Genomic DNA, 12,074 nt, shown 5'->3' with positions numbered 1-12,074 from the left:
GGTTCACAATGCAACTGACATGATTTAATGAGGATGGGTTGCTTGGATTGCGTACGTCCAATTTTACATATGTTGTGCCATCTTCATATTTATTTCCAGGCCCAATTCACAGTGCTAATTTTGGATCCAGGGTATCTCAATGACTGTATTCACCAATACAAATCTATACATCAGAAAGGCTTCTTCTGCACGTAGTAGACAGTTTCACAGGAAAGAGTATGTTGTTTTGCGATTACTATCAAGAGAGATTTGTTTTGTCAGGCCTTCTGAAAACAGGGAGGTTGAAAAACTGCAAGGCCAAAGCAGGTCTGAAACCTCATCAGGAATGTTATTTTACAATCTTATACCAATTGTAGTTGAGGCTCTGCTCTGTGCAGCAGATCTTCTCACATCACACACACTGGGCACAGGTACTGCCTTGCAGAACATAGAACAAGCTAAGCTTTTATAGGAAAGTATCCAAGCCATTGGACCAGTTTTTAGAATTAGCTCAGAAGCTAATGGAAGCCAGAACTTCCAATGAACAGGCATTCTGCATTGGTGAAAACTTCCAAGTTGTCTTCATGAGCAGCCTCACACTTAGCTCTGTTAGTAATTTATCCTGTACCTTATGAAAGTATAAATTCTTCTTTTCCATAAAAGGACATAACCTATGTAGCAACTGAAGTCAATAAAAATGGATAATGTCCATAACAATGGACAAACATCACATAATTGTATTGACCTCTTTTGTGCAGATCTTGATATCACAGCCATGATTTTGTGCATAATATAAAACTTAACAGATATTCCACTGAAATCAGTGAAATCAGTAAGCACTTAACCATGTTCTTTTATACTAGGGAAGTCAGTGAGTGGTAACTATGCTTAACTTTGATGTGATTTATTCAGAAATTTGCATTGTAAATATTAATGACTTATATATTATTTTTTACATTAACCAAGCAGTTCATTCACAAAAAAATATTATGAATGCATTTGATTATTAATAATACTAACATACATAGCTGTGATCCTTACATAGAAATAAGTTGAAACAGAAATTGTTATTATATATAGGTAAATGTTTGATAGCTTTTGAAATGCACAAGTATTAGCAAAAAGTATATGTTTAAATGTGTGCATTTACTGAAGCCATTGAATTCATTTCAGTGCTTGTACTCCTTTTGAATCTTAATGTTACTGACATGAAAGAACATTATTCTGTTCTTTTAATCTACCAATATGTTACATTTTAATATAATCAGCTTGTGCAAACTATACATAAAACCTTTTATAGAGGCTAGGTTAGGTAGCAAAGAGCTAAGATGAAATTACTTACTGGATGTTTGATTGATAGAACTGATACCTGCTCTGGATTAAACACAAATATTGCAAAAATAATCAAATATAGCATTTCTGGCATTGAACTCCAACTTAAATTATAGGCTGCTCAGTAAATGATCTTAAGCTGTTTAAGGTTTCATCAGTTGTCTGCAAGATTTATTTTCTTCAAAATTACTGTACTAAAATGTTGTCTTTTGTTGCTGCACTGATGCTGATCACAAACCACAATTTTAAGATCGCCTCCTATTTACAAAAGTGCTTTGACATAGTGCATTTGTTCAGGCTGGGCAGCAATAAAGGATTGTGGTATCATTCTGAAGAAGATTGTTTGACAGAGCCAGCTTGTTTATTTGAGGGTAATCTGAGCTGCATTCAGAAAATGTCATATTTTGTTTCTTGATTGTGTACATACTCTCCCACTGCTTCCAGACAAGCCCTGTAAGGAGAGTAGACACGGATTTAGAGCTTGTTTCCGTGACCAGTGGAAGCACTTTGACTCAGAACAGAGAAAAAAATAATCAGCCACACAGGCACTCTACGGGATTTCCAAGTAAGTTGTTCTTTCCTTTTATTAATTACTCAGATAAAACACAAATGACCCAAATGGGGTTTCATTACCAAGAGCGCATTCTTGCAAGGACTGTAAAAGCTGAGTCTGGACTTTTGGCTCAGTTCTTACCTGATTTTTTTAATGTGGGTATTAAAAATACCAGTGTATCCATTTAAACATATACACAAATGTATGTAAATTTATATCTTTCTGTGTGTATGTACAAATGTGTAATATATAGATTTGTGTTTTGTGTATGTGTGTACAGGATAAGAAAGAAAAACAAAACAATTAACTTTTTATTAAAAATTGCTTATATTCAATCCAGTGAAAAAATATTATAATAGGAGATTATGTTTAAGTAGAATCTGTACTGTAATTACTCATCCCTGTTGGCCATACCAGATTTTTGAAGCTTCGTTTCCTAAACACAGATATTTGTCTAATTCTTAGATTCCATCCTGAACAGAGATTCATTTCACCAAAATGAATAAGACTCATTTGGTATTAAGTTGTTGGTTTGAAATATTAATGTTCTATGTTTTGGAATTTTAAAAAAGAATAATTAATAAGGAAAAGCCTGAAAATATTTTGGTAGAAAGTTGTGTGTTGGGTGTGTGTGTTCAGAATTAGTTAAAAGCAAATGTGATCTTAGTCTGTGGTTAAGGCATATATCGAAATTAACAAGGTTGAATAATAAGATCTGCTGTGCCAGAAAATGAATCATGATGAGATTAGGAGGTATCACACTCTATTCCCAGTAGTAACACAGTTCTTGATACTATGCTATCTTCAGAAAAACTTCATGTTAAAGTAATATCTAAACATAGTGTTATACATGCTGAATTCACAAAAACCACAGAGGTGCTGAATAGTATGGTACTTAGGGGAAAATTCAAAATAAGGAGAAAAAATTAATGAAAGGGGGCAGCTATCTTCAAAAAGGAGACAGCTTGGGAATGTTACTGTGTTAAACTTTAGTAAAAGATGTGGGGATAGATAGATAGATATATCAGAAAATTGATGTTTTCATGTAGGGGGAACTTCTTTCTAGAAAAATGCTAGTCCAAAAATACATTTTTTTCAATGAATTCAGGCTATTGATGACATTCTGAAACATCTAGGAAGCATTTGTCTTCCAAAACACATTCATATAAGAATATAGATTATTGCATTACTTTCATATTTGCCTTACCAATGTAAAATAAATAATTGCAAAGATAAATAAATCTGGTTGCAGATATCATTCATTGTATTCAAAGTATAGAAAAATGTATCTCTTTAAAATGTTATACAGAAATCTTCTGTGTTCCAATCTTTAAAAGAAGTTATCTGCAAGCTCAGCCCCCTCCCACACACATTTTCTTAGACCATGAAAGAGAATCACCATTTCAGTGCTAAAGATCAGGAGGTGAGATGAAAATATGTGCTTCCTTTGAGTCAAATCTGACATTGTTTTTCCTGTAAACATTCATAGATGTCCACTAACATTATATCTGTAGATTATAGCATCTGTTAAAGGAGCACTAAGTAGTAAATTGGGCATCTTTTATTCACAATCCTTTTACCGATGTTTTTTAAAATCACATAATTAAAATGGTAGATAATGGTTGGAATGAATTATTCCAATCTGGTTCTATGAAACAATAAAAAATAAGATGTAACTTTTATTTCCTCCCCAAACCTGTTGTGCTCAACTTACAGAATTTCAAATGGATATAAACATTTTTTCCTAAGGATTTGTTCCGGTCACTTTCATTAAAACATTGGGGGAGGGGGGTGTTGTCTCTCTCTCTCTCTGCTGCATTTGCTGTTAAGTAATACAATATGGAGAGGGTTTTGGTATAGATTATAAATCAAATCACACAGTACTAGATATGCCAATGAAAATTTTATGATGTCTTAACTTACTCTGAGGCATATCCAGCCACTGCTTTGCAAATCTTTTCCTTTCTCTCTCTTTTTAAAGATTCAAAATATTTCCTATGTTGTTTTTTAATCAAAAAAGACCATATTTCTACGCTGACATTTGTTAAAGAATGGAGACCAGAACAAATCATTAGTGAAAAAATGATGTGAGGAGAAGAGAACTGACTGGAAACATAAGCATTCCTATCTATATCTAGGATGTGCTTTCAGTGCTCTGAACTTGGTGATTGTTTTATACATGTGAGCTCCTTTAAACTCTCTTTCAGAATATTGTTGGATCTTTCAGGATTCAGGAGGACCGTATAACAGACAGTCACCTGAAAGACTAACAAACCCTTTCCCAATAGCACGTAGTGTCATGTTCCAGTACTAAATACATGCGTTGGAAATAAATCCCATTGCTTTCAAAGAGTCTTAACAATCATGTTGCCAAGATGTTAAAACTTATGCACTGGTGATCTTCCAGTGCAATTCCAGGAAGTTGTGCTCCTATTACAGTGGATGTATATTTAAAGAAGACATGGTGGATATTCTTAGATAGTTCCAAAACAACATATAAATCAGACCTCAAGCAGCCTGGAGACATTTGAAGGCCATTCTACACTTACCTTGTGTGCTCCTAAGCTTTTGCTATAGCAGTGGGCTGGTTCTAGGAATGCGGTGGAGAACTACCCCAACATAAATCTCAGATAATGGACTGCTGTGATAGAAATTTAGTCCAGGTCTATTATGGAAATATATGATAGGCGTAACAGAGTCTAGGTACATCCAAAGGCCCCGTTCTTGTATTTCAAGGCTTCTGCTGTGAAAGTGAAATGGTGATATCACTCTTATCACACTGGAGTCATGATTGTGTGAGGCAGTAGTAGCCTTATATGTTGCATGCCCAAAGAAGTCACTGATTGCTCCTCATGCAAGAGATGGCCAAATGTATATAAACTTTCAAAGAGATACATCTGCTCTGCCTGTATGATACTTCTGGAATGGAACCAAAAAGTCTGAGTTCTAGAGATGCAACTCACTAACTGAAATTCTTCCATTTTAAGGCACTAGTGTGTAACAATTATTAAGAATGCAGAATTAGACTGAAGCAGGTATTATGTGGAACATGTGCTATTAATCTAACATGACATTGTTCCAACAAGAAAGTCCTATAAGGCATGGGATTTCAGTAGAATTCCAGAGGATAATCAACCTGTCCTATCAAGAGATGCTCTTTTCTGCTACCTTTTGTGTCCTCCTAACAAATGTACTACAACTGTAGGAAAAGATTTGTTTTCACTTTTAAAAAAATAGTACTGATGAGAAGATTGAGAATAGAACCAACAAAGAACCCCATTGCTGTGCCACAACCTCCACTGAAGTGAGAGGAAAACATGGCTGTATTCAAGGGAAAGCTTCAGCTGGGCTTTCATAGATCCAAAGGAATTCTGCCATGAATTCCCCAGTGCTGCAGCCCGAGGATGAGACCAGACTTTTGATGCTTAGATGGTGGCAACCAGGCAAAAGCCCTCCTTGGTCATGGTACTTCGGAACTCCTGTCTCTGTGTTACTGACTTCTGCTAGTGGATGAAGATTATTGTATTATTTAACACACTCCAAGTAAATTCTTATTGGCCCTCCTCTCTGGTTGTGTGTTTGTCTATCTGTCTATATGCTTTTAATGTGTTTATATATATGTTAATGTATAACATTAACATATATTTGTTATTGTATATGTTATATATATGTTATTTAACATATATATGTTAAATATATATTATTTTAATATTTTAAATATTTCAATGTCTGATATTCACTGCCTTGAGCCTATTTGGGTAGAAAAGCAGCATATAAATGTTTTAAATAAATAAATAAATGGTAGTGGCAGTAAGTTGGACAAGAGGGTAAAGGAGATGGTAGGTCATTCTTCACTAACTGCATCTACTGAACCATTTCACGCTTCAAAGGCATCAGAGAATACAAAATTTCAGATGCCATAAGTGTCATATTTCCTATTCTTCATCAAGTGTAAATTTCTTCACCAAGTGTGAAAACCAACGGAAAGTTTCAACATTACTAACAAGCTAGAGGTATGAGAAGTAATCCCATATTTCTCTGCAATACTTTGGTTATATTGAATATTTTTACATCACATTTAATAAGCCAGATGTCTTTATTACAGATACAGCTTTATGCTTAAGTGCTCTGGGATAAATTCGTATGCAGTTACACTTTTTTTTTTGCCACAATGCAGAAGGAAGTAGATCTACAGCTCTTTCCTCTTAGGACATCACTTGGACATTAATACATCCCCCAAAGTATAGCCACTGCCACTTAGTTTTCTTTCTATATGCAAAAGGCATATGACATACTGAACAACCAAATAAAGCCATTGATTTTGCCATTGATTTTTTTAAAAAATCTGAGCTCATGAAATGTGTTTGGGGTTTTTAAAAAAAATCCTTGTGAGTTTCCCCCTCTCCTCCAAAAAAACACTGTTCCAAGGAAGTATTTTAAGATACAGCCTCCCCTGATAACTGACAGCTCCTGATAATATGGAAAAATACCTCCTTACCACAAAGATCTTCTTGGAATAGAAAAGTACCCCAGACCCACAAGCAAATGTGTAATTTTAAATATTGTTTAATGTAATTATTTTCTGCCTCTTGTGAAAGTGTTTGAGTGTTGTGAAACAAAATGTCTTCTACCACCACAATTTTTTAAAAATTAAACTCCCCTCCCCCAAGATATATTGGAATTTGCTTGGGGTAGAAATATACCCTGTGATATAAATAATGTAAGTTTGTTCACAGTGTTGATGAAAGATTAAATTAAAATAATTAATTATTTTTATTTTCTCTTTTTTAAATTAAAAGAAAATCATATTTTGAAGGTGTTGCTTACAGAGAGATTTGTTTGAGCCTAATATACAGTAATGGATGCAACCTAGCAGGAGTCCCTTCTGTTGCCCAAGCAATATTAGAACACATGGTAGCTGGGAGCATAACTGAGCTTTTACACAAATCCTATTCATTTTGATGAGTTTTCATAAGAGACACGTGATTGGTGGCATCCAATGACTATTGAGTTTGAGGGTTTATTTTGTAATATTTATGACCTATTTGAAAATCAGATTTGCTGACCTTTTAAGAGTAATTTTTTTTAAGAAAGGAAAAGGTAATTCTAATTGTGGAGGCATAGATCATGTGTCAATAGCCATAAAATGAAAGAGAATCAGTTTCATAAAAATAGATAAAGAAGCAATTCATCCCCCCCCCACACACACACACAACATTTTAACTAAACAACTTGGAATGACAAATATTGAAGCAAGGATGCCATAATGAAACAATAGCCCTAAATTCTTTTTTCTGTATAAACACAAAAGAAGAAATTTCTTCTTTCACAACACAACAGCAATTTCCAGTACTCTAATGCTGTTCCCCCCCCCCCCCCGCCCCTTTCACTTTTTCTCAAGACAATTTTCCATCTTTAAAGTTATACCTTCACTTAAGGAAACGGACACATTCAATTTTTCCCCCTCAGTTGGCTTAATTAGAAACCTCACCAAAGACATAATTGAATTTATTTGAGTGTTATTCTCAGTGTGGAGTTTGTTATCTGGCTCTTAGGATGTCAGTGAAAAGAGTTCTTTGCAAGTCCGGAGTAAATTTTAATTAACCAAGCATGAAGAATTTGTACTGCTTAACAAAACCTTTAGGTACACATTGGGATATTTCCTCCATTAACACCAGTAATTAAAATGTAGCAATAATGAACAGCCTACTTCGCACAATTGGATCTCTTTGTTTCTTTCATGCCATGGCTCTGATCGTGAGTATGACTTTATGAAACTTGTTAGCATCTGGATTTCTGTTCAAGAAGCAGGCTGATACAGTTTATACTCATATAAGTAATTTAACCAAAGGCTCTGATCCTGTTAAAGTTAATAGTGCTTAGTAGCTCATCAGATAAGATGTGGAATGTCCATGATTGCATCTCCCAATGTATTGTTCTATGGTTTAAAAAGCAGCCACTGTCCCACCCTCATCACAGTTTGGATGGGGGACATGGTACATAGGAAAGACTTGGGCCTTCTCCCTCATGCTATTTTCCCAATAGAAACCAGACACCTTAAACCATTATTAGGCCTGTTGAGGAAGAAAATAAATACATGTACAACAGTGGCAGGAAGGGTGCAATTTTATTTAAAATGATACAAGATAAAGCAATTAGCTCCAGGTTTAGATCCAGACTGGAATACTCCACAAATATTTTTTAAATCATAAAAATATGATGGTACCTGATCAAAGATTCCCACATCTCATTTGGTTGCACCATTAGTCCCATTGAAAGCAATAATATTAAATTTACAGTTTAACTCCTTTTATTGGTTTCAGCAGACTTAATCATGATTAAGTTTAGTTGGATTGGGTCAAAAGCATTGAAATTTTGACTTGGCTTTCTTTTTCAGGAGCAGATGTCCTATTTTCTTTTTTAAAAAATTTAATACTAGGTTTCTCTAAACATACATACCAGAGTATTACTCTCTGAGATATGGGAATGATTTTGACTGTGGCCTTTACAAATATCTGAAAGTAAGAGCCATTTCATACATGAGGCTTTTTTAAAAGCACACTCATATTTATACACTGCAAATGTAACAACACACACACATACAGAGGGATCCCTTGGTTTAGGCTGCTTTCACACACACTGAACAGTACACTTTCAATCTACTTTGCAACTGGATTTTACTGTATGAAGCAGGAAAATCCATTTGTCAATAATCGCTAAGTGAATTAAAAGTGGACTGAAAATGCATTATTCATCATGTGTTGAAAGCAACTAACGCTTCCCATGATATGAAGCCATGTGAGAAAGTGTATGTTTTCTGACATAATGTGCAAAAGTACACTATTCAATCTACTTCTGAGCCAACATGCAAATATTTCTGCTGTTCTTCTGAATTAATGTATTTTTACGACAGTCTATTGAAAAAGAATAGACTGTCTTAAATGGAAAAAATGGGAATGACTTTTGCTTACAAAATTTTGTTTACAGAATTAGATGTGATAACACGATAATTTATCTCACCTCCTGATCCAAATGTTTTTAAGCCTTTCTCAAACACTGTTGCTAACATCTTTGTAATGAATAATGTATTGATTGCTGTGTTCTGTTTGCAATACCATATGCACTTACTCAGACGTAAGCTCCACTGAAGGAAGAGGTACAGTTCTATGTAAACATGCATAGAGTAGACTGCAAGTTTTGTGTATAGAATTGAACTTTAGCTACACTGGACTTCTCCTGTTGTGAAAGGACTCCACTACCCATTAAACTTGCACTTATGTAAGAAAATTGCAACACTTCTTTACAATAAGCTCTGGAAGGAGGAAACGTGGAACAGAGAAACCGTGAAGGGGAAGGGGTGCTTAATCCTTTCCCTTGCTACCTGGACAGTGAAATTCTCCTTAAAGCTGTTTCTTTCCCCCAAGAGATCCTATACATGTGCAAGATAAAATATGAAATTGTGCAGGAAGAAGAATCAGCTGGATAGAGTTTCATAGGGTCATGGGGTGGGGGAGGTTAGTATGATTTTATTGTGGCTGTGTTTTTATATGATGTTATCCCCTCTGAGCTCACTTGCAGGGAGAGCGGATTATAAATCTAATTAAAAAAATAAATAGTAAGGATTACTCTCCCCCACCTTACTTTTTTGTCCAAATCACATCCCTTCCATTACCACATTGTTGGGGGAGGGGGGGAACCCGATAGCCCATTTCTTTCTGCAAATGGCTTGGTGTTCAGAGTGTTCCTTCATTATCTGGAATTTTTCAGTGTGAAGCGTGTTCCTTCTGCTTCTGCACTGGTTTTGTTTAAAATATCCTGTGCGGAAAGTCTTTTCTAATCTGCAGCCATGTTTCTAGCATGAGGGAAAGTTAGTGTAACGGAAGCCGAGTCAACAGAAGGAGGGAGGAAATTCTTTACCATCCCCTTTGAGGCAGAGCATTGAATATGGCTTGCCCAGTGCACGAGATACGTTACATAGACTATGCTGTCAGCTATTAATGCATCGTGTTCATTTCAGGCAGAAGCTTAAAGGGCCAGTATGTACCAAACAGCTGCCATGCAGAGGCTGCTGGAAACTGCTCTCCGTGGCAGCTTCCTCTATGTGGCAAGCAGATCAGGGAATTTCCTCCATGTCACCCTAAACAAGTAGCAGCAGCCGCCATATGTTGGTTGTACGGTGTGTACCTGGCCCTTGGACACAAGGGCTGCAATAATCAGGACACTTTTATAGGTGCTGCTGAAGACTGGGTCTTCCTAGTTATCTCAGAAGACTTGGTTAGAATAAAATGGCATATCTGGAACTCCCTGTTTTCTAATCTTTGAAAGAAATGGCTGCCCGCTTTCTGGATTCTGCTGGGTGGAAGTCTGGCCAGCGTATGTTGGGCTGAGAAATGAAAATAGTAACCAGTGGAACCCATAAATCATCTGGAATTTTCTTCATGTGGTTAAAAGATGTCAGAAACTATGGAAGTGATCTCTCTGTGTCATTGGAGTGTGCATGTAATATATTACTGTACAAATTCTGGAGATATAATTGAACACAATAGGACATATTGAATACCTGAATTGCATACATGACAAATATTTCCATTTATCTGTCTAGTATTCTTAAGATTTTGAACAGTGGCATAATTTCATTGAAAACTGGCTCCATCAAAATCAACATAAAATTAACTGCAGCTAGATTAGACAGCAAAGACATATTGAGAAATTATCAATCCAATGTATGAATGCATTAAAGAGTGTATGTTTAATCAGAGCTACTCTCATTGAAAGTGTTCAGCAGTCATCTAGTTGTGAGTCCACCTCTTGATTCAAGCAGTCAGTTAAATGTGACTTTGTAGTTGATTAATGATTTATTTGTATTGTGTGTGTGTGTGCATGCATGTCTTGAAACCAAAGTATTTTCAGCAGTTAATTGCTTTAAAACAGCACAGCATTTCCATTCAATATTTGTAAGGTTATGAACTGTGATGAAATTAAGCGTACTGATAATTGTTCTATTAAATTTATAAGAAGTTGGATTATGGTATTTTAATAGCAGTTTCTGCTTGTGCAGAAAAGGATGCACCTGCACCTGAGCGCTCACAGTTGGGCCCCTCACGTAAAGAGCGGATATCATTTCGAGACCATCCGGTTCAGCTCAGCGGTGGATGGGGAAGTGGCAAAAAGAAAGCAAAACCTTTGAAATAGTAGTTGGACTGTCAAGCATTTAAAACATATGGGGAGCTGTTTCTTTTCAAAAGATCTGTAAATTCCTCCTACTTTAGGATTTTGTTTTTAAATCAGATGCAAAATGCTGAGAGCTGTGTATGTCGTGTTTTCGTTTTCTGTATGTGATTTCCAAAGTTTCCTTTTTTATGAACATGTTTTGTAAATATGAGACAAATAATACTTGTGTTTGATTTTTTTTCCTTTGGAACATAGTTCGGTTCAGAAATATTTCTTGAATTATTATAAAGTGATTTGAGTAATCTGATGAATGAATTTGTATGTAAACATGCAATAAGAGCACGTGATTCCCTAGTTGTCTGCAATTGTGAAATGTGTGTATATGTCACACTGGCCTGATCTGAATACATCACTTAGCTTCATTTGTGGATTGCAGAATGAACCTGTTAAAAAGCAGACTGTGAAATGTTCATTTTATTAATGATATAAATGTGTTATGTAAAAAAGATTTGATTCTGCTTAATAGTTGTGTATTCTTTATGAACATATATATTAAAATTCAGTTGTGTTACATTAAGATTTGTTTCATAATACTGAATTATGTTGTAATTTACTTTGTGGTACTCTGACAGACTTCTGTCTAACCCCCCCCCCCCACCACCATATTAAAGCATAAATGTGAATCACACCATGGGCTATTGCTTCTCTGTAGATCTTATAGAACTTCCTAAAGGATTTATCCATGCCGCTACAGATAATAAATGTTTGTGTTGCAGCACATCAGTATAGATCTGCTCTCCTCACTGAAGCAATGTTTTGGTTAGCCTGGTACAAATTGCTGGCTGAACCTGGGGAAACAATTCTTTGTTTTTAAACTCTTGGATTTGCTTTTGTTTAATCCTATTCTCTTGGAGCCTTCACCCACTCAGAACTATCACTGAGGTGGAAAAGCTAAAAGAACTCAAGCTTTCAGTCGATCAAGAAAAGATGTGTTCCTATGCTGCGGCTGCTTTGGAGCAGACTTTGTGTTCCTTCCGAC

The 12,074-nt window shown here is 35.6% G+C and overlaps 1 protein-coding gene across 1 annotated transcript in view; it reads left to right on the top strand.

Moving 5' to 3' along the window:
* LRRIQ1 (leucine rich repeats and IQ motif containing 1) overlaps positions 1–11,723 on the top strand; it is a 159,177-nt gene extending 147,454 nt beyond the window's left edge. The window contains exons 26-27 of the mRNA XM_054989427.1: positions 1,756–1,876; positions 10,923–11,723. Of these exons, the coding sequence (XP_054845402.1) occupies positions 1,756–1,876; positions 10,923–11,056 (255 nt within the window). The 3' untranslated portion in view covers positions 11,057–11,723. The remainder of the gene's footprint in view (positions 1–1,755; positions 1,877–10,922) is intronic.
* The last annotated feature ends 351 nt before the right edge of the window (positions 11,724–12,074 follow it).

The sequence above is a fragment of the Eublepharis macularius genome, chromosome 9 (genome assembly GCF_028583425.1).
Source record: "Eublepharis macularius isolate TG4126 chromosome 9, MPM_Emac_v1.0, whole genome shotgun sequence".
In the NCBI taxonomy this organism is placed as follows: domain Eukaryota; kingdom Metazoa; phylum Chordata; class Lepidosauria; order Squamata; family Eublepharidae; genus Eublepharis; species Eublepharis macularius.
Note: the sequence above shows the minus strand (reverse complement) of the source record. Positions and strands in the feature narration are given on the sequence as shown.